This window comes from Chelon labrosus, assembly GCF_963514085.1.
Source record: "Chelon labrosus genome assembly, chromosome: 8".
Lineage (NCBI taxonomy): Eukaryota > Metazoa > Chordata > Actinopteri > Mugiliformes > Mugilidae > Chelon > Chelon labrosus.
The window spans coordinates 1,887,668-1,909,107 of record NC_140358.1 but is presented as its reverse complement, the minus strand read 5'-3'; the positions used below and the strand labels follow the sequence as shown (position 1 = coordinate 1,909,107).

The window sequence follows — 21,440 nt, the reverse complement described above, 5'->3', positions numbered from 1 at the left end:
ACGTCACGGGTGTAAGGCTTGACAAGACGATTGCCGATCATGTTGCCGATTGACGTTTGTCGGCGGTAGGTGGCAGTAATGTGCTTAATGCTCCAAACAAGGAAGAAGGAGGAGTTAACAAAGAAGTTGGTCGGCGCGGCATACACCTGTTTACATGGCAACACGGATAGGTCACTTTTGCATCAGGCCGCGGTGATGGAGCCGGGAGGAAATGTAAGTTAAAATTGTTTTGCGGCATATGAACGTTAAACAAGTGTCACAACATTACTAAATATTTGAAATAGCTGCTTGATGACTTTTCTCTCATCTACCAAACCTCTTAAAGAAGCTAGCTCTTGTGAATATTTCAGTTATTTAAATTGAACTGATGCTATGGTTACCACTGAGATGATTAATTAAAGTCACATTGTATTTAAATGCGTTTGTTCATTTAAAAACTAAAACTTTCTCTTGGGCTTTCAGGAAATCCTACGTAGCATACTGGAACGTCTAATGACAAGACTTCAGTGGATCCAGGAACAGTCCTCTGTCGATCTTGATTATTTGGAGTATGTTTGCAATCAAGAATACATCTTACTTGATGCAGCATCTCGAATTTTTGAGATACCTTCCTCCATAACAGAGACATTAATACAGCTAGGCAGACTTGTTAAAGATGCCATAGAAGAGAAACAAGGTTCAATATTGTTCACATTGGAGCAAGGGGAAAGAGGACGCCCTAAGTTAAACTTCTCTGCTGAGTTCCTGAATTATCTTTTTGAAATACCACTACCTGTACAATGTGTGGCCAATCTACTCGGCGTTAGTGAGAGAACCATTTTCAGGAGAATGAAAGACCATGGCATCTCATCAAAGACATCATACAGCTCCATGTCTGATCAGGAACTAGACAACAAAATTGCTGCTCTTAAATCTAGCGCTCCACATGCAGGATACAGACTTATTAAAGGACTGTTACAGGCCGAGGGCCATCGTGTTCAGTGGCACAGGATTAAAGGATCCATGCACAGAATTGACTCTGCTGGTGTTCTGTCTCGATTGACACACATGGGGAGCACAGTGAGACGAACCTATTCTGTCCGGGGGCCACTGTCACTTGTCCATGTGGACACTAATCACAAACTAATAAGGTTTGCATAATATGGCATGTTGCACATTCTACTGGCACTGATTGTTTTGAAAAATGTCTGGAAACGTCATGGCTAACTTTTTATCTGTGTATTTTTGTCTATAGATACAACATTGTTATCTTTGGCAGCGTGGATGGTTATTCAAGAAAGGTAGATAAGATGTTTCTGTTACCGGATGTGTTCTTGGTAGGATGGATACAATTGCTCACTCTATTGTTCTTAGATCCTGTACCTGAATGCTGATAATAACAACAGGTCGAACACTGCTCTCCATCTTTTCCTGAAATCTGTGCAGCAGTTTGGTTGGCCATCAAGGTATGCTTCCTTACTTGAGGCTATTATCCCTTTAGACCTTTTCCTTAAACCATGAACACATTCTACAGTTTTAAAAACAGCTAAGCTGAAACGTCATGCATGTCAGTTAGCTTCCTCATGAACCAGACAATTTGCTATATTGTGTCTTAATGTAGAGTACGAGCCGATCAAGGAGTTGAAAATCTTGGGATAGCACGGTGCATGTTCACTGTGCGAGGGACTGGGCGGGGCAGTTTTGTGTCAGGAAAAAGTGTACATAATCAGAGGTATGTTTGTTTGTTATCCATATTGAGAAACTAAGAAATTATCAACTTTTATAAAACTTTAAAACATGAATTGTACTTTCAGAATTGAGCGTTTATGGAGAGATGTGTGGATGGCTGTGACCCAGATCTACTATAACTTACTGCACACCCTGGAAGAAGATGGCCTACTAGACATTACCAATGACATTCACATGTTTTGCGCACACTACATCTTCCTACCACGGCTTAATGATGATCTGGCCAAATTCAACGATGGGTGGAACAACCACCCACTGCGCACAGAGCAAAACTTGACCCCCCATCAGCTGTGGGTCATGGGCCACATTCAGAACCCCCCCACTGAAGCAGAAAACTTTGAGCAGGTACATCACAGCATTAACACAGTAATGATTTAAATCTGTTGAAAATAAACTCATCAGTATCCATGTGTTTAAAATTGACAACTTTACTAAACTCTAATTAGCTGCACCAGCAACAGGATTTTTGTTTCTAAATTTAAAATGTCACAAGTTCAGAACAATTTGCTATCAGTATCTGCATTTGTGTTGCAGCATCCAGACGTCGACACCATTGACTGGGAAAATGCAGGGATTCCAGACGGGTCTTCTTGTGGGGTCGAAGTACCCAACATTCCCAGCCCACTGCATCCTGAAGAAATGGAACAGCTACAATCTACCATTAATCCCAGAGGACCATCACAATGCTTTGGCAGAGATATTTATTTGAACATGGTACAGTATGTACACAGACGACTTGCCAACTGAACCAATAACAATCACCATGTTAATCATGCCAAATAATGTTACATCTGTTAAAAAAAAAAAACAGTAACAAAAGTTTTACTCTTCATTAAGAGAAATGTTTCAAATTCAACAGCAAAGACGTGTCAGCTGTGTAAAATTGAACGCTCAAATACAGTAATTGTCATCACTGATCCACAAATCAAACTCGGTCAAAGGTACTCCCAAAGCGCAAAGCTAGAGTTAGCACATGTTTAAACTCACTGTAAGTGCTCATGTGTGCCACAGGAAAAGTTATGGTGTTTGTACAAGCACTAACTATTGGGAAACAAATGTCATGCTCTTCCTCTTGACATCCATGATTGAACTTGATGTGAATTTCAAAGTTTTTTTTTTCACTTGACAGTACTGGCTTGTGTGCTTGCCCTGTTAACCATTGCAGGACTGATGGAACTGTGAGGGGTTTTGTGTTATGAACCACTGTTGTGTCCAATTCTTCTCTTTCATCAAAGTGTTCGGGATGAGTATCTAATAAAAGAAAATACTGGGTCATTCTATGTCTAAGCAACTGTTATCATAGTCATTTACTGGGTGTGATGTATATCAGTGTGTCTGACACAGGAATTATGTGAACTGCTTGCAGACAAAACGGATGCTTGAGTCTTAAATGGTTATTAACTCAAATTTAAATGTACAGCTTTGTAGATCTTATTGACCTTCAGATTCTACAGGCAGAAAATGTATTTTCATAAAGAAGGGGATAACAGAGGAAGGCTTTAAAAATTGGATATTTAACTCATGTGTCTTACCATTATCCTCTAGTTCTTGAAGAAAATCTTGGAGGCAGTTGAGAAGACTTTGTTCAAGATTGTGTCTTGAGGTTCCTTGTTCACTGAAGTCAGGTTTGCAGCTTGCCATAATGAAGTTTGCATCAGGCTAATGAAGACAAAAGAATATACAGCAGGTGAATCAGAATTTATGCCAAGATGCGTTGAATGCGTTCATCTGTTAGATGTTACCTTGTTATCCTGAAGTGGTACAAACAATGGCCGACATAGGTCAGTGTTTTTCTCCATCATATCTGGAAGGTTGTAAAGCCGCAGGCCTTTTCGCATTTGGTCAAGCATGGGCAAAAGTCGGGCCAGGGAATGTAGAATGATGGTTCTGATAGATAAATGCCCACATTCAGTGACCCACATTCAGTAGTAGGCTACATAGGCTGCAGTATGATTAACATGCGTAAAAGGTTCAACTGCTAAAAATACAAAATTCAGTGTGTTACTAAACACCTTGTTATTGGGTCCTTTCTTTCTGCATTTATGGGACCTGTGTATCCACAGGAAAGCAGTTCATCAGCCAGACTCTGCATTTCTCCATCAGTGGCTGCTCTTACCTGTAAAATATTCAATGATCCACACATACTTTTTAATTAAGTGCAGGGACAACTAACAGCACATTCTTCTACACCCTTTAATTTGGAAGAAATAGCAAAAAATCCTACTGAAGATCATGTGTACTTTTGACCACAGAAACAGGAGAACATTTATTAAAGGCACTTTGTGCCTAATGAGATGAACATATAGCAATCACCCCCAAAGTTAATACAGTACATAAAATTCATTTCAGCACTGCACATGCTAATAATATAATTGCAATACCTTTTCAACTAACTGAATAATTTCAAGGTCCGTCACGTCTTCAGGGGTTACCGCCAAACTGTCAAGATCTCCAGTTGTAAGATAGGTGTAGCACCAGTTCCGCATAAAGTCTGGTGCTGGACCACCCTGGGCCAAACTCACAGCAATGATCTCCCCAAAGCTCCTAAGGAACAATTAAAAAGGGCAGAGGTTTGGGCGCACTTTCCTATCAAGGTACCCAAATTCATAATTTTATGACATGGTGAATGTGTTGTGTACATTTACAGGCATAATATGAACATATGGAAATTACCTGAAGTAACCATCCTCCAAGGCACTTATAGAGTATATGGGATTTTTTCCTTTGTTGTCATTGCCAGGCTCAAAGTAGCGCATTTCAATTCCACTCATCAGTTCTGCCAAAATAAATAAGTGCACATAAGTTAAGCACAAGCAGCAAATATCAACAAAACAGATTATTTAAAAAAAGACAAAATAATGGAGAGGATAGTTACCAGTAAGAAACTCCTTTCTTATTGCTCCTGTATCTATGCCTGCTTCTCCAACAAAGCAAACTTTAAGAGAGGATTTTGGGGTGGTCTTCTTTTGTCTTTTCCATTGTTGAAGAGCACGGTGAAAGAAGTTGGATCGAGTGACACAGACTGAGAATGTCTGAGAGTGGTCCACCTCGCTGGCTAGTTTATGCAAAATGTCATCGAGACTGAAAAAAAAAAGTATATTATTCATTTATATAAACATCTACATATAATTAAATACATTTACACTTGCCTATTATAGATCTGACCTTTGAGGATCATTGTTTTCAACCTCCAAGGTAAATTTGTCTTCCACAGGTCTGAGAATTGTACACAATAGAACAGATGAATTTGTGTCAATGTATTTGCACACTCACCAATAATGTTCAGTAATGACTAGACATCTTATGATTTTAAACATGGGCTAATACTTGTATGTCTTTATTATATCATAAGAAATATATCAATAATAAGAAACTACTTTGATCACAAACAGTAACAGCAACACATAGTTTGAATAATCATATTTTATGCAACAATCTGTTTTTTCCACGCAGGGGACAATTTAACTAGTCCTACCTCTCACCACATACGCTAGCATGCATCTCAACAACATCCAGGGGAAATGCTGTCTGGCATATTGGGCAACAAGCATTCTCTGTCTGAAAAAAGTAAGAAAACATATGAGGAAACATGAGTATAGAATAAAATTCCATCAATTAGAGAAGCAAAGATTCCATAACATCTCTGATCTTTTTGAAGGGTTCTGCATCCGGAACAAGTGGGGTAAATTCTACATCTGTCTCGCAGTTGTTTAGCTATTAGTCATAAATAAGTGTGATTACATAGAACAGCTAAGACGCAGCCACTTACTTCTGTGCTGCCTTCATCATGTACATCTTCTTCTGCATAATCCACAGTCACTGATTCCTCGCTGCAAGAGAGACTTCCACTGCCACAGGATTTGACATGTACTACCAGGAGAGCTAACGGCATTTCCTCATTGCACCTATTACAGTGCGCTTTGGGCATTTTGTCAAATTCTTTGGAACTCAATGGCAGAGGTGTCATATCTATTTCTGCCTGAAGTGGCACTATGTAAAGGACCGATTTGCCCCCATTGCTCGCATTATGGAGAATGGTTCCAGTATACCCTTCAGTCTCTGGCGAAATGACTGTCAGGGGTCTCTGTCCACTCCCACCTGTGAAAATGTCAATTTGGAAAATATTGTTAGCAAAAGACAAAAAAAAGTGTTATTGGTTTGTATATGGTATGGTTACTTTCTTATTTGTGACAAAATATTTTGGTTTATTACCCCAATTAATGCATTTCTAAATTTACTTTATTTAATTACTAAATCTTGCCTTTAAATGTATTTCAATCTTGACTTTAAACCGTTTATTCAGTGTGTCATATTGCACTAATCAATGTGACTTTCTTCAGGTAAATGTCTCTGCAAAATAACATGAATATGATACAATACCCATTGCTTTATAGAGTAACCACGCTCCATTCAGGCCTCGCATCTTGGGAAAATGAACGTCAAGGATCTCAGACAACTGTACAAACAGAATTTATGTACAATGTGAGTGTGCACTATATGAATAAGCTCCTCCTACTACCTACTACTACTAGCACATACTTCAGCATGGCTGATGTTCTTGTTGACCTCAAAGCTTCGTTTGCCAAGCCCAGCTTGAATCAACTTGAATTCGTCGCTGCCTTTTGGGGTTTTTGTGGTCATGTGACCCAGAAGGCAAAATGTCATTAGAACGTCCTTCTGTGCCTTGCGCTTCATGGGTACAAACTTGGATTTCCCTTTCAGACCCTTCTGAAAGACACCTGGAAATGATCTAAAACAATACAAACAACAATTCACAGATGCAATTACTGTAAAACATTATACTACACAAAATCTGAAGTATTTCATCCATTGTAACACAGGATAAAGGAGAACCTCATCATTTCTTGCTGGACTGAGGGTTGACATGAGGCCAGTGGGTGGGCATGCTGAACCCTCCCCCTGAATTGCAAAAAATAGAGAAATAAATAAAAATTATATAATGCTAAATAAAGAATGATACACTGGTTAAAAACCGTAATGTTTTCCACAAACCTTTGCAGTTCCTGTTGTCCCGGTTGCTGAGGTGGGAGCTGTGGGCTGACCTGCTGTCCAGGAGTCCTACTGATGTGGACACTGGGAGACTGCAGTGTGTTGTTAATTACAGCAATCAGGTTTTGTGCTGTATTTACAATTTCTCTCATCCTGCTCTGGAACAAACAAAAACAACGTACACATTGAGCATCTCTTCTAGCTTGCGTGCAGAATAGCTAGCTTGCAGAATTTCTTCTTTTTTTTCTTGGTTTGAATAATTAATACATAAAACAGGAGTGTCTAACAACGCTACCAGATATTTTGAATCATTCATACGAGCTGCCTGGTGACGTTTCGTACCTGTTGGTTATTGGTGCTAACCATAGGTGCTAACGTGTCTAGTAATGTAACATGTTTTACACAAACATGAATAACATCTTTAGCAGTAAACCTTGAGCACAAAGTTCATATGCCGCAAAAACAATTTTAACTTACATTTCCTCCCGGCTCCATCACCGCGGCCTGATGCAAAAGTGACCTATCCGTGTTGCCATGTAAACAGGTGTATGCCGCGCCGACCAACTTCTTCGTTAACTCCTCCTTCTTCCTTGTTTGGAGCATTAAGCACATTACTGCCACCTACCGCCGACAAACGTCGATCGGCAACATGATCGGCAATCGTCTTGTCAAGCCTTACACCCGTGACGTATTTCGGGTTGGAAAAAATATCGAGAGCGCTGAAACGTCCCCAAGCGAGCGAGTGAGGAGGTTAGAAGTGAGAGCGAGCAAGTTTTTACCTCTCTCTTTTATCTTTTTTACGCCCTCGATTTCTGATCCCGTGCTCGTTAAGTTTGTATTTGCGCTCTCATGATTATGGCAGTTATCTGACGCCATAGTTAACGCACTGGGCTTCCTGCTGATGGAGAGGAGCAAAGCGATATGGAAATGATGCTGCTTGCATTTGCAGCTGCTAAGCAAAGTCAAGCTTAGTAAAATAGTAGGATCAGTTTGTCTGACAAGTTTTAACAGAAGGAATGCACCTGTTGTCTTCTTTTGAGTACACATTTCACTCTGGTATTATGTGAGAGCACAGCCACACCTCTGATTGGACTAAACCTTGCCTTGACATTATTGGCAATTTGTTAGCCAGCTTCATGAAGCAATCAGCTGGAATAGTTTTCAAATAACACATGAGCCTTGTCAAAAGCTGAGTAGTAGTAGTGGTAGTAGTAGTAGTAGTAGTAGTAGTAGTCGGGTGATTTCCTGCCTTCTTAATACATTTCAGCTCATCCGTGGTGTTCTGTTGGTACAGAACAAATAGGCCCATTCAGCTACTGCAGTAGTACCTATTATGAAATGAACTACTCAGCTAAGGAAGGAGGAACAGCAGTCTATAATTAATCTAGAATAGGCCACTGAATAGTTTGGTGAATTTAAGTCAGTAAAGTTCACATTCTATAGCTAATCTTTTTTCCTTTAGACACATCTTCCATCAGTCATCTGTTTTGAAGGGCTTCTTTTATTCCTATCCTATTTTCATCTATTTTCTTTGCAAAGGCTTGATATAAAAGGATGTCTTATCTTTACCATTTGAATACAGCTGAATTATTATTATTATATATATATATATATATGTATTTTTTTACTGTTTCAAGTTTTTGTGCTCTGTCCAGAACATAAACCAGCCACCATGCTCCCCATTGATCATCACCAAGGTTATGCTGCAAATCAAAATGTAATTGTGACTATTTCCTCTAACAAACAGACATACAGGGGTAAAGTTAGTCACACAAAGGCTTATCAGCACAAAGTACAATCTCAAACTTCAACAACATTCTGTTCATTCTGTTTACTTTAAAAAACGAGGGTCACTCATGGCAACTCAGGAGCAAGCATGGTTAAAAGAAGTCCAATTTTAAGCTTTTACACGGTGACTTAGAGTGCAAAGACAAAACGTTTTTTTGTTGTAACACATGTGGAAATAAACATTAGCCGAGCAGTCATTAGCCTGGAAGTCAGTGACTTCCCACAGCTCTCTGATATGTTTGCTTATAAAAGGATAATATCCCAGCTTGAAGTTACACATTGCAGCTGGAGTGAAAGCACTTTGACTTAAACTCAGTGACTTGTATTTTTCTTCTGGAGATCACATCTGTACTTGTGCATGAATCTACCTTAAAATGAGAAATGCTAATGTCTTCTATACTGTACACTGAAGTGGTGTACTGAAGCTGATTCATATTTGATGCAACATTATCTACAATATACTAGATGTTCTCTAATGTCTGAATATATCTGTTGAGTAACCGTAAGCTTTCTGTGTATTATCAGGTCGTTTTTACTCATCTTGTGTGTCGAGCATATCCTTCTGTGTGTTACTAAGGCAGAGCAGCAAACACTCTCCACATGCACTCTGTCGTTTTTGCCTGTCAGTCTTGCTCATTCTCTCTCAGATCCTCACCTCATGAATATTCATGGTCCATATGATTATACCCGCTCTAATCCAGGAAGTGAGTGGGATGATAAAGAGCCCTCCAAGCAGCTCCTCCGACACAGAAATAAACAAATAATTGCCATATCTAAAAGTCGCCTGCACAAACACAAATGCACAAATTCTGTGCTAGTCTGACAGTGTTCATGACAGAGGGTGATTGAGGGTGACATGCAGTGCACTGAGCCAAATGTCAAAGGAGACAGACAGTAAGCGCATTGGAAAGCAGGGGTGGAATGAGTGTTTCATGACCTCAGTCCAGGCTGAATCTAACGTGACTCTCATGAGAAGAAAGAGGGCCTCTTTCTTGTAATTGCATCAGCACTTCGTTAACAATAACGCAATTAAACGCAGGGCCCCTGGAAGATATGCAGCTAGAAGGAATTTTCCCCCCTCTCTGTGTTTTCCCATTTGAGGTTGAGGTATGTTAATGCCAATTGGATTCTGCTTGTTATCTCTCCAGCCACCCTAATCTGATCCCTGGGAAAGTCAGAGAACAAGATGTTGAGTCAGTTGAAAAACTTCCGTGCTGATAAAAGAGAATGTCCCACAATGCAGTGCTGCTGCAATTTAAAAGAGTGAAAATATTTTCAAATGTCACCGCTACAAAGGGCAGGGTTAAGAGGGAATTGTCTGGTATCATCCAAGAGTACGTGAGCCAAGTCATGTTGCATGGTATTAGTACACATGTTTGTGTATTTCACATGCTATTTAACTCTGTGCGATCTCAACGAAGGACCAAATCATTGGTGTCAGTCTTCAACTTTTCCACTGCATTTTATATAAATGATGCTAACCTAAACCTCTCAGTGGTCACGCAAACCAATTCAACAACCTCTGAAATTATCATAATGTTAAACCAGCAGCCCAGTGCCAAGAAATTACCTTTACATATGCCATCTTTGCAAGCATCTCATGTGTCAATAAAATGTTCACTCAACATTTGTTTTCAACCAAAATGAATAATTACTAAATATGTTTTATAGTTGTGTATGGACACTGACAGTGCTCTAGTTAAGTTTACGCTGGTTCACTCTACCAAAAAGTAACTGGCCAACCTGAAATACTCCGATCAGGTATAACATTATGACCTGATATTGTGTAGGTCTCCCTTGTGCCTCCAAAACAGTTGTGACTCATCAGAGAATGGACATGGGCCTTCTGAGGGTGTCCTGTGGTGTCTGGCAGCAGAATGTTGTTAGTGGGGGCCTTTGGGTCCTATGGGTTGAGGGGAGGGGCCTCTGTGGATCATCCCACAGATACATGATCAGTTTGGGATCTAGTGATTTTGGAGGCCACGTCAACGTCTTGTGCGGTTTGTATATTTTTTTAGTTGTTCCTAAACTGTTTTTGTATGTGTATCTGTGTCAGGCTGCATCCTGCTGGGGATGGCTGCTGCCATCAAGGAGTGTCATTGCTATGGGGTGGGGATGCCTGGTCTGGTCTAGGTGGGTGCTACATGTCTAAGAAACATCCACATGAATGCTGGGTCAAAAAGTTGAACAGAACAATGTTTTGTCCCAAGATGGTCAATGTTATTTACTTCTCCTGTCAGTGGTTGTCATGTTTCATGTTGTGGCTGATTGGTTTATTGGTAAATGGGTGGTGGGAAGGGCCATCTTTTCAAAATTCTCACCTTATGTTTTATTACATGCCTTAAGTGTAATAAAAGTTCTTCTTTCATATTGACCTATAGCAGCACAAAACAAGAGATAATTTAAATGTAGTTTTCAAGAACATTTCCGCAATAAACATGCAACCACCAAGCTAATAATGTGCAAATGACAGTCAAAGTCTGCACGTCAGTTTAAGTTCAGAATACTCATTCTTAAGTTTGTAGTCTAGACTGCAGATTTTTATGGATTCAGTGATGGATGAATTTATCTACAGCAACAATAACAAAAAACACGTGGCTTATTCAAGCTGTAGTTTGTGCGACCAGGTGATTCTGGAGGTCAGCCTGTGTCTGTTTTAAAGTTTTCTCTGTCCTCGTTTTCAATCTGGAATCACTTTTCTTTTTGTAGTTGTATTCTAGAGAGGATGGCTGTGGTCCCTTGTTTATTAGTTGTTCTCAGTTTAAGCCAAGCTGAACGACTGATTATAAGAATGAAGCCACCCATGACAATAGTTGATGACAACACTGATATCACTGCAGTCCACTTATTTATAACTACCTTTATGGGGTATCAATATTTTATCCAGGCCATTTTGGAAGGATGATTTCAATTATTCAGTTTTAATAGCAACTCCTTTATTTGAATGGCAAACCAAAGGCATTTAATTTCTTTGGACAGATATTGCATGGCTTCAGTAAGTATATTCTGTCATTCCAACGAGTAACAGTTGCTTGAAACAGATGTGCAAACTTAGAGACCCCCAAAACTCATTGGCTCGTTCCTGGGCAGCGGCTGAGTAGGCCCGTATGATAATCTGCCATGTATCCAGTGTAAAGATACAGACATGGCATCACTAATGGTTGGTCTTTACATCATATGACCTTAGCTGTACCACACTGAGTCCTGTCTGTGTCTGAAGGTGGGTCAACACAGGTCAAGGGAAACATGGAGCAAAACAACACTGATGCATGATATGCGTCAATGTCAACCAGACAGCTTGGTGTAAAAGCAGAATATCTTTCTTACCACCCTTAGAATCTTTCGTAGATGTGATACATTTTTCAGGTAGGCAATGAACTCCTAACAGTTCCAGTTAAAATGCTTTCTACTGCTAGCGGAATACTTTGGCTAAACTGAGCAACATCCCTTAATCACAAGACAGTAAGAAGATTATAGTTCTCAACTGATTTTCTCAGTTCAAAAGCTAAAAACTCTCTTTCTCAGTGTGTAGTAGCTCAGCATCCCAACAGTACCCTCCAAATCTTGTGAAATTTAGTTCACAAGTTAAGGTTGAGGTTGAAACATTATAACATTAACCAGAAGATTAAACTTAGAGAACCTCTGGGCCATGAAGTAATTAAACTTCACAAACAATGAAAGAAAATGTGTTAAAAAAGAATTAACAGGGAATTTGGAGGGCTTAATTTCATCCATAAACTTCAGGGGAAACCAAATCTCTTACAACAGTGATGCTTGTCATCTGTTATGTATTTTTCTTGCATTCAGAGCATGTCTGGCTCTAGCCAAGGACATTTATTCACCCATGTTAATGTTTAAGAGGGAAATAAAAGAGGGGTGGAGAAACAAAAGGACAGACAGTCGCCCGCTCTGTCTTCCAAGGAGGCAGACGTTTGACCTAATTAGTATGCAAACGTATGCACTGATGAGGGAGGGCGTTCAGGAGATTTTGGGTGATTTAAGACAAGAGAAGGGAAAGCTCTTCCTGCCCTCCATTCATCCATCCACCTCTCCTGCCTTTTGTGCCCTGTGGTTCTGCATCTCACTGGCCTACATTTGTTCACAGACATCTTTGTGTTTAGGGCGGCTGGAGGACATTGCCATGCGGCTAAGACTTAACGTCCATAAATTAAGACACGCGAAAGTGAAGAAAGCAGGACACAAGGCTTTACTGAATTGTTTTTATTTTGTGTCTTGTCTCGTGAAAAGGAAGCAACAGTTGGTAAAAATGCTTTGTTTGTGAGTTGTGTTCTTTGCATTATCGCAGACAAAGATGGATTCAGTTGAGCATTCAGATGATCCTTGGTGCACAAAGACAATGGGCAGAATACCTCCCTCTGTCTAAATACTAATTCCTCCTGTCGGAGCCAGACAAAGCTGCAGTAATGATGATGCAAATCTGAAAACAAAAAGCAGAAAGGAAAGAGGGAAAGGAGAAATTGAATGAGCATGTTGGCATTTGGTAAGAAGGGCACTCGAAGACCCCCACTGCTTCATGGCATCATGAATCCCAGACACACTTCTCCACATCTCCTCTGGCCTTTGGAGCAAAAGACATCGGCGTTAATTGTGTGTGATGGTTTCAGTCCTGAGAATAAGATGAGTCGGAAAGGACGAGGAGGACGGAGACCAGACGAAGGGTGGATGGGGCAGAGTAGAACAGAGCGGCAGAGGGGTAATGAGAGAGGAAATAAAGTGAAATGGAAGTGAGCACGGAAGGAAAGGGCAAAGAGGATGTGGATAGACTGATGGTGGGCAAACTAAGGAGGACAAAGACAAAGGGAAGAAAGGGAGAGGGGAAAACAAAGTGGGCTGTAATAAATATTACTCAGAGGGAACTCACTGAGGATTACATATACCAGGGTATACTATTAGATAGAGCACAACCAATGCATGGAAAAAATAGTTGATATGTAGATAACATACTTAATATCCTGCAGTAACAAACCAAAGTTTTATTCAAGGGTGTGTGTTCACGTTGGGGCTTGGCAGGAAGAAGGCCTGTGCTCACTTTGTCTTTGCTCACCTGGTGGCTCATTTGGTTGTCGTATCTGTCCATCCTGCTCTTGCCCTCTGCTTCTCCTGCTCTTTTCTGTCATGGTCATAAAAAGGATGCAATCGGCTATGTCAATTAAAATCTTGAGAGGGTGATAAGACAGAGAAATAGAAAGGAGATAGGAGGATAAGAGATGAAGTCTAACAGACAGTAGGTGAGAGGAAAAGAGAACTGGAGGGAAGTGAGAAAAGGAAGGATCGGAAAGAAAGAACAAAATGAAGGCAAGCAGATGTGAGGAGAAGAGAAAAAAATAGAAAATGAAATGAGAGGAAAGAGAGGGAGATGACGAGGAAAGGAAAGGTGAGAAGAGTAGTAGGGCAGCAGAGGAGAGGGATGAGTAAATGTGAGGAGAAAGACATTAAGAAGAGCAAGGAAGGAGGGGCAAGAGCGACAATGATAAAGGAGAACATATTAAAGTAAAGTGAGGGAAAAAGATGAGAAGAGGACATAGGAGAATACCAGAGAGGAGTAAAAAAAAAGAAAGGAGTGGGAGTCAAGGGTATAAAAGTAGATATATGTACACAGGAGATGAGAAACAAACACAGGAGATGAGTGAAGAAGAGGCCTGAAAAGATAGGGGATGAAAAGGGAGGGACAGAGAAGAGGGCAACGAAATGGATAGGGGAATAGTGGATGACACGAAGGCAGTAAGAGTGGAATCAATGGAGAAGATGAAATGATAAAGAGGAGAAGAAATGACAAAATGGGAGGATGACGGGGGAAGAGAGAAAAGAGAAAAGTGTGGGACAAGAAAAGTTGGGTGACAAATCTTGGATATCACATTCCGTCAAAATCCAGCAGTCTTGCTTCAGATGTGCATGTGCCTGGTCCACACAAGCTGATTTAGTGCTACTCAAAGACTGAATTTATTGGTTATATGATTTCTCAGCTATTGGCTGGAATGTCATGGAATTTAAACATTCATGGTCCAACTGAAAGGATTCTGGTTTGAGCCCTCAGCTGTGCTCAGCCTTTATTGCTCTTTAAGAAATGTTTGAGGAATGACACAAAAATATTAATGCCCAGCTTAGACATCTAAACAGGTGTTCACTGCATCACAGTAGGCAATGAATTATTGTGGTAACTCAGTAAAAAGAAACTGTAATGCAACTGAAGGCTACATTACAGGTTGTCTTTCCCTTAACCTGTGTTTACTGTAATATTTTGTATCTAAAAATTTAATGGAAAGTCTGTTTGTAAGGACACTGTGAGACACTAAAGACACTGCATTAGTGGTCTTCGACTCCGATACACTACATAGGCTAAAACAAGTTTCGTTCCCAATGCCAATTTTGGTTTGCCCCACTGATGCATTCAACAGACAAGACAAGTACGTAGTTAGGAATGCAGCAGCTTTAGTGTGCAGATCCTGCATTGCTGTTTTCTGGAGACCCACAGTGATACTGATAAGAAGGTGACATACAACATACTGTTGAGTCGACCCGCAGCGACACATAAGAATGCTACTGGAGCATTTACAAAGAAAATCTATTGGGAGAAGGTGTTTTACGCGAGTGTGTTAAAGCTTAGTCTTGTTTAGCCTGGACTGAATTAATCTAGAGATGACACACAGACCAACGTTGGCTGTGATTAGTCAAACAATTTTTGAAAACAACTAGCTTATATGGGTATTTGCGTAAACACCACACAATTTCAAATGTGCATCCTATGTATTTATGGCCTGGAAGCCAGCCCGACTTCCCCCACTTTGTGGCAGAAAATCTGGAGTCGCTTTGTTGGGAACTTCTGTGGCAACAATGTGTGACATCAAGCTGCGCCAACTTTGTACAAAAACATCATGCTGATGAAGGACGGAGAAGGTTCAGTGAAGACACCATCCAATTCATCAGAAGGAATTTTTACGTTGATGATGGGCTGGCAAGTGTCACATCTCAAAGGCAAGCCATCCAACTAGTAAAGGAAGCAAGAGAACTCTGCAGCACAGGCAAACTCGGGCTGCGTAAGTTCAGCTCAAATAGTGAGGAAGTCATGGACACAGTCCTTAAAGAGGAATGTGTTGAGCCTGCCAAGGATCTGGACGCTTGCTGTTCAGTGGTGTGTGACCTCTGATGAATTCCAGTTCTAAGTAGTCGTTAAAGAGAATCCACTTACCCCAAGAGGCGTCTCGTCCACGGTTGCTTCAGTATTTGACCCGCTCTTATTGGTGGCACCGTTCATCCTGGTAGGGAAAAGGATTGTCCAGCAGATGTGTCGCAACAAGCTCAGTTTGTATGACACATTACCTGATGGTCTGTGACCTCTGTGGGAATCCTGGCTCATAGATCCTGAAAAACCTGGCGGGTGTCAAGATCCAGAGGTGCTGTGTTCCACCAAACTTCAAGGCTCTGCACTATGACTTGCATTCATCATTTCTCCGATGCCAGTGTGTCAGGATATGGATAATGTTCATATGTCAGAGTGATCAGTACATCGGGTGAAGTGCACTGTACTCTAGTCATGGGTAGGGCAAGAGTTGCTCCTACTAAGGTGACCACCATACCAAGACTAGGGTTGTCAGCTGCAGTAGTAGCAGTCAGAATCAGTGACATGCTCAAAAGTGAGCTTGAAATGGAATGCATGCAAGTCTTCCAGACGGATTCAAAGGTCCATTACCATTCTCTCACTCTCGGTCTGTTAGTTGGCCTTATTGATTTGTTAGATGATAATATTTAAGGTAATGATCATGTGCAGTATATATATCTTCCATAAGTTGTTCTAAGAAATCACTTGTGATTTGGTGGGAGTAACTGCCTCACGTCAGTTTAATGCATTCTTATTCATTTATTTTTTAGTTCCTACCTACCTGCTTCAGTTGAGGCGTTAAGTTAAGTACACCTTACTGCTGTGAGGCATCAGTGCTAACCACCACGCCACTGTGCCGCCCCGAATAAATATCATTTAGTGGTAATTTCTGAGAGAATTACCGTAATTTCCGGACTATAAACCGCTACTTTTGTCACTTGCTTTGGACCCTGCGGCTTATACAACGCATATATGGATTCTTACAGCTAACGGTCACCAGGGGCGCACTGTCATGGAAGCGCAAGAGCGAGACAGACAGTTTGCGCCAGGTAACGAGAGCAAAACAAACCAAGTGAGCCCAAATGCAGTACGAGAGCTGCTTTTAAGTTAAAGGCGATCGATCTGGCTGACTTTTCTGGTACAGTAGGCTGGTTATTTTGATACAGTAAACGGCCGTGTTACTGCACCTTTACTGCTGTGTTGGCTGTTTTCGAAAAAGATGCTGGTTATTTTGTTGAGCAGCCGGGTTACTGCACTTTTGCTGCCGTGTTACAGGCAAGCACTTTTAAAAACGAATTAAATTTAGCCATTTAACGTTATTGCCTCGTCAAGCGTTGTAAGCTTTGTTTTTTGTTATACTGCACTACTACGGTACTATGACTGCAGGAAGTGCGCTAGGAGCGCACCGTTGTATTATTTGTGCACTGCACGAATGCTGTTTGTAATGTCAAAGATGTGAAAGTTTGATCGTTGATTGATTGATTGATTGATTGATTGAAAGATTTATTGTGTTTCTCAAATGTAAATAAATGGGACGCTTTGCGTTTCCAAACAGTCATTTCTGTCCCGACAATCCCCTCCGTGGTAGAAGAAACCCTTACGGTAATTAAACATTAAAACACCAGCGGTTTATAGTCGGGTGCCGCTTATATATGGAACAATCTGTATTTTCCCCAAAATTTAGCTGGTGCGGCTTATATTCAGGTGCGCCTTATAGTCCGGAAAATACGGTAATTTGGTCAAAAACATTTTTATAGTCAGATCGTCATTTTTACTCTCTCAAAAAGTGCCATATATCTCTCCCACAGTTGTCAGTGATGCAGGAAGACAGTGTCTCACATGTCCCGGGAACAGGTGGACCAAAGTTCAGGTTCCCAGTTCTATTATTTATTTTTTTTTTCAAGGAACTATTCGCAAATTTAAAAGCCTTTTTATAGTTTTTGGGTTAAGTTGAATGTGTTTACAACAAAATAGTGCTGATTTGCTGTAGGACTATCCAGTTGGATGCAGAGGTATTATATCTCCATATGGGTTGAAACACCCCATATTCAAACCCAGATGGCATGTTACCAGACTCATATTCTGATAAGAATTGAGTTTAGCTATGCCAGGATAATATATTTTAATTTGGAAGTCAAAATCAATTAACATCAAGGAGAGGCAAGACCACTTAAGTAAATACTCCTATTATGGTGAAGTTGGAAGTCGTATAAGAGACATTTGCAGCAGAAAAAACAAACTGTGAATGAAGAGATATGGAGACGTCAAATGTAAGAGGTGAGCGACCTTATCTCAGCTGTACACAATAGTCACCAGAGAATACATGTAGCACAGCCTAGCACATAGCGCAGCCATATTATGGTATAAAAGGTACAGCAAAGGGTTAATATTAATACATTGAAGCATGTGACTAGTTTGTTATGATATAATCCTAATCCAAGCTCCAATTTAAAACTTGGCTTTCACTTTAATCTCAGCTTCACATATTGATGCTGATATCTGGTTGGCATCTGGTTTCCACAGACAAACAGGAAGAGTAAGTCTTGGTGTTTTTTTTAGACTTTGATCAAAGTCACATGTGCACATATTTAGTATGTAACAGCCACATTAATACTCTACAGATATAAAGTATAACAGTTTTGTTTTTTTTCCCAGCCAAGGTTAGGGGTACAGTTTGGGGGATGAGGACTGAGTAAGGATGAGGGTTCTGGTGGGCTCCTCTGTTCAGCTGTGTCCTCAGGAGTGCAGACATAAAAGCACTCCACATCAACACCATTACAAAAGAAGAGGAGAAGAGAGAAGAGAAAATACATGAAGAGATAGAAAATGACATGTGGCCCTTTGATTTCTGAGACAGCCGTGCTACAATCCCTCACCCATCCCTCTGTCTCTCTCTTTTTCTGGATGTAAGCTGTCTTCCACTCTCTTTCTGCAGCCATCAGTCCGTCCAGCTCTGTTCTGCTCTGTGTATTCTCGTCACGATGCTGTCTGAAGGAGCCCAAAACTGTATGAACCGGGACAGCAGAAAGACAAACACAGACATGAATGAGGTGACTCTGATCTCCTAACCTTTTTACCAGGCCTAAATTAATAAATGATTCATTAGGAATTCCAGTGGGAGCCTCTCCATTACACTCAGACAATTCCTCCTTTTCTTCCATGGTCACTTAGCTGTCTCATCTGTGAATGACCAGAAGAAAAAATTGTGTCCAGTGATGGGAGACAATCCCTTTACTTTATCAAGAAAATTTGCACACTTGCTAGTCACCGATTAAGGAGGAACATCCTGATACATACAGCCAGCAGAATTCACAGTGATAGTAAAAAGTCAACCTAGAGTTGGGGCTTATGCACCCACTGGAGCAGACCAGAGAAAAGCAGGACCAGTGCCAGTCACAGGGGGAACCCTGGAGATAAAGGTTCTTGCATGGGCCATATGTAAAGAACATTTATATCTTAGAAGCTGTAATGTTGGGATTTGGTTGGTAACACTGTAATCTAGTAAGTGAACCATGCAATTATGAAATTGTCAACATTGCTGAGAAGCAAGATACTTAACCATAAAGTTGACATCGTGTTGAGCAAGCTAGCAATGCATCTATCAAGCTAAAAATGTAGGTAGTAAGCTTTTCTTGAAAACATAGCAGGCAAACAATGCTGGTCCAAACTATCACTATCAAGCAAGTAAGCAATGTCATTATAAAGCAATCTCAAACAGGTTGGCTTCATTTCTTAGAGGTTGTTGCTTGGTGTGATGTTAGCAGCACTGCTATCTAAAAAGCCAAAGACATTGCTTAATTTCAATTTTGGATTGAATGTCTTGATTTTATAAACTGTGACTGCACAGAGAGTACAGACACTATTATTGGTAGTTTATGAGTGTAACATACTTAAGTATCTGCCTGTCTAATAAACAGAAGCTTCAAGCTGTACTGAAAAAAAGCTACTTTCACTTATTATGTTAATGACATGGAATATGTTGCCTAGATTAAACATGTAAGCAACTTATGAGTTAGCTTACACGACAGGCTCACTGTTACTCCACCAATCTTTCAGAGGTCTTTGCATCTTCTCCTCCCTGTAGCGACAGGCTTTGCTCCTTACTTCAGTTTCATTCTAGTCTCAGAGTAGTTCTTTCTTTGGTCACAGTATCCTCAGGGAAAGACACTTGCAGTAATATGCTAATGATATTATTGTGCAGCATTTGTGTAATTCCATATTCATGCTTTTTTTTTTTTTACATTTTTATTCTTTTAATGTACAAATTAATGCAACACCACTCAAAGCCGTCTACCTAGAGTGTATCTTTCAGCGGTAGTCAGAACACTGCAGATGATGTAAATACAAGATGTGCTCATGATTATCATCTAGAATAGAGTTTACATACGGTAATTTGGTGTTTTGAAGCCACTTATTAATGTATTAATATTTAAGGTTGCTAACACATATTAAAATACTTAATATACAAACAGGTTTGTAACATGGCAGGTTCCATCAGGTCTACCCAGAAGCAGGTCACAACCGATTAGGAAAGCACTGTTTTGCAGGAAAGTGACCTAAGTGATTATGTGTGTGCATGTTGCGTGTGTGTATGATATATGATATCCGATATCCAGTTTACCAGTTACAGAAAGCTGGAAACCATTTTTATTAAACATCCAGTTTGCTTCTTATTGTGCCAACCTGTTACCTTTCTGCTCTGACGGACCTGATACCCAGCTTCATTGTCTTAACCATATTACAGCAGATTCCCACCACAAAGAAACACATGCATGCAGCCTCCCACGTAATTGTCGACACATTAAGCATGTGCCATTGGAAGTCTTTTGTCCCAGGAGCAGATGGGGGTTTTGGACACACAGCCTTTGTTTGTGGTCAGAACTTGAGTGTCACATCACCAGACAATGGGGCCACTGAAAGTTGGCCCTTTGACTTGGCACCATTGGAGGCTGGAGAAAGGGGTGCATGGGTGGATTGGCACAAGCAGCAGTATTACAGTAGTTGAGGATGGAACAGGACAGTGTAAATGTGTGCTTTTATCATTCTGACTTAACTGATCATTTGATTTTCAATGTAACAGTCAACAGCACTTGTTGTTAGTCTAATTTTTGTTCATTCATCTGCTACATAGACCACACAGATTAAGATTTGTATGTCTTTTGCTGACAGGGGCACACTGTCAGGACAGGCAAACTAAACAATTGTTTGGGCCTCCTGTATGGAAAATAAATAAATAAAAGATGAGAAAGTTCCCCCCCGATGGCTACCTTTTGGTGTATTTTGCAAGGACAGCTATAAACTCCCTGAAACTTATAAAGGCCCTATAGTGCATTGACAGTACTCCACAAATCCTTTTTGCTAGTTTGGACTGGTTTGGGCCTAGAGAGCCTAACCTAGAATCACCACTACTTGATGAAAGGGTGGAGATTTGTTAAAATCACAGTATAAATGATAAATTGTAAGGATAAATACAGTAGACTACCACTGTTCAGTGGAGAAGATCAACTGAAACATGAAAATGTTTTTAAAAAGGCAACTAAACTCATAACAACACCAATGACTTGAAACTTTTGACTTGAAATACTTACACCCTTACACTCAGCCCAAATATTAAAAAGTATGTTAATTAACACAAGTGCCATAAAACTCCCACTTACACTGCATAGACTGCAAACTGTGGTGTCCACTGCAGAGGACATGGACAGTACACAATTGCATTGCCCAAGCATTGGTGCAACTCTTAAAGTAATTAACACTTTATCACAATAATCAAAAGCAAAAAATTCCCACAGGATAA

General features: G+C 40.4%; 1 protein-coding gene across 1 annotated transcript; it reads right to left on the bottom strand.

The window, feature by feature from the left end:
- Nucleotides 1-994: 994 nt before the first annotated feature.
- On the bottom strand, nucleotides 995-15,799 carry LOC311491314 (uncharacterized protein; the record flags this gene model as incomplete). Its single annotated transcript, XM_084549220.1, has 16 exons — nucleotides 995-2,979; nucleotides 3,261-3,387; nucleotides 3,471-3,615; nucleotides 3,741-3,844; nucleotides 4,110-4,272; nucleotides 4,402-4,504; nucleotides 4,604-4,809; nucleotides 4,894-4,944; nucleotides 5,204-5,286; nucleotides 5,498-5,826; nucleotides 6,109-6,184; nucleotides 6,268-6,478; nucleotides 6,583-6,648; nucleotides 6,742-6,896; nucleotides 13,592-13,657; nucleotides 15,734-15,799. The coding sequence occupies 16 exons, from the start codon at nucleotides 15,797-15,799 to the stop codon at nucleotides 2,654-2,656; spliced, it is 2,277 nt and encodes a 758-aa protein (XP_084405346.1). The 3' UTR covers nucleotides 995-2,653.
- Nucleotides 15,800-21,440: the final 5,641 nt, after the last annotated feature.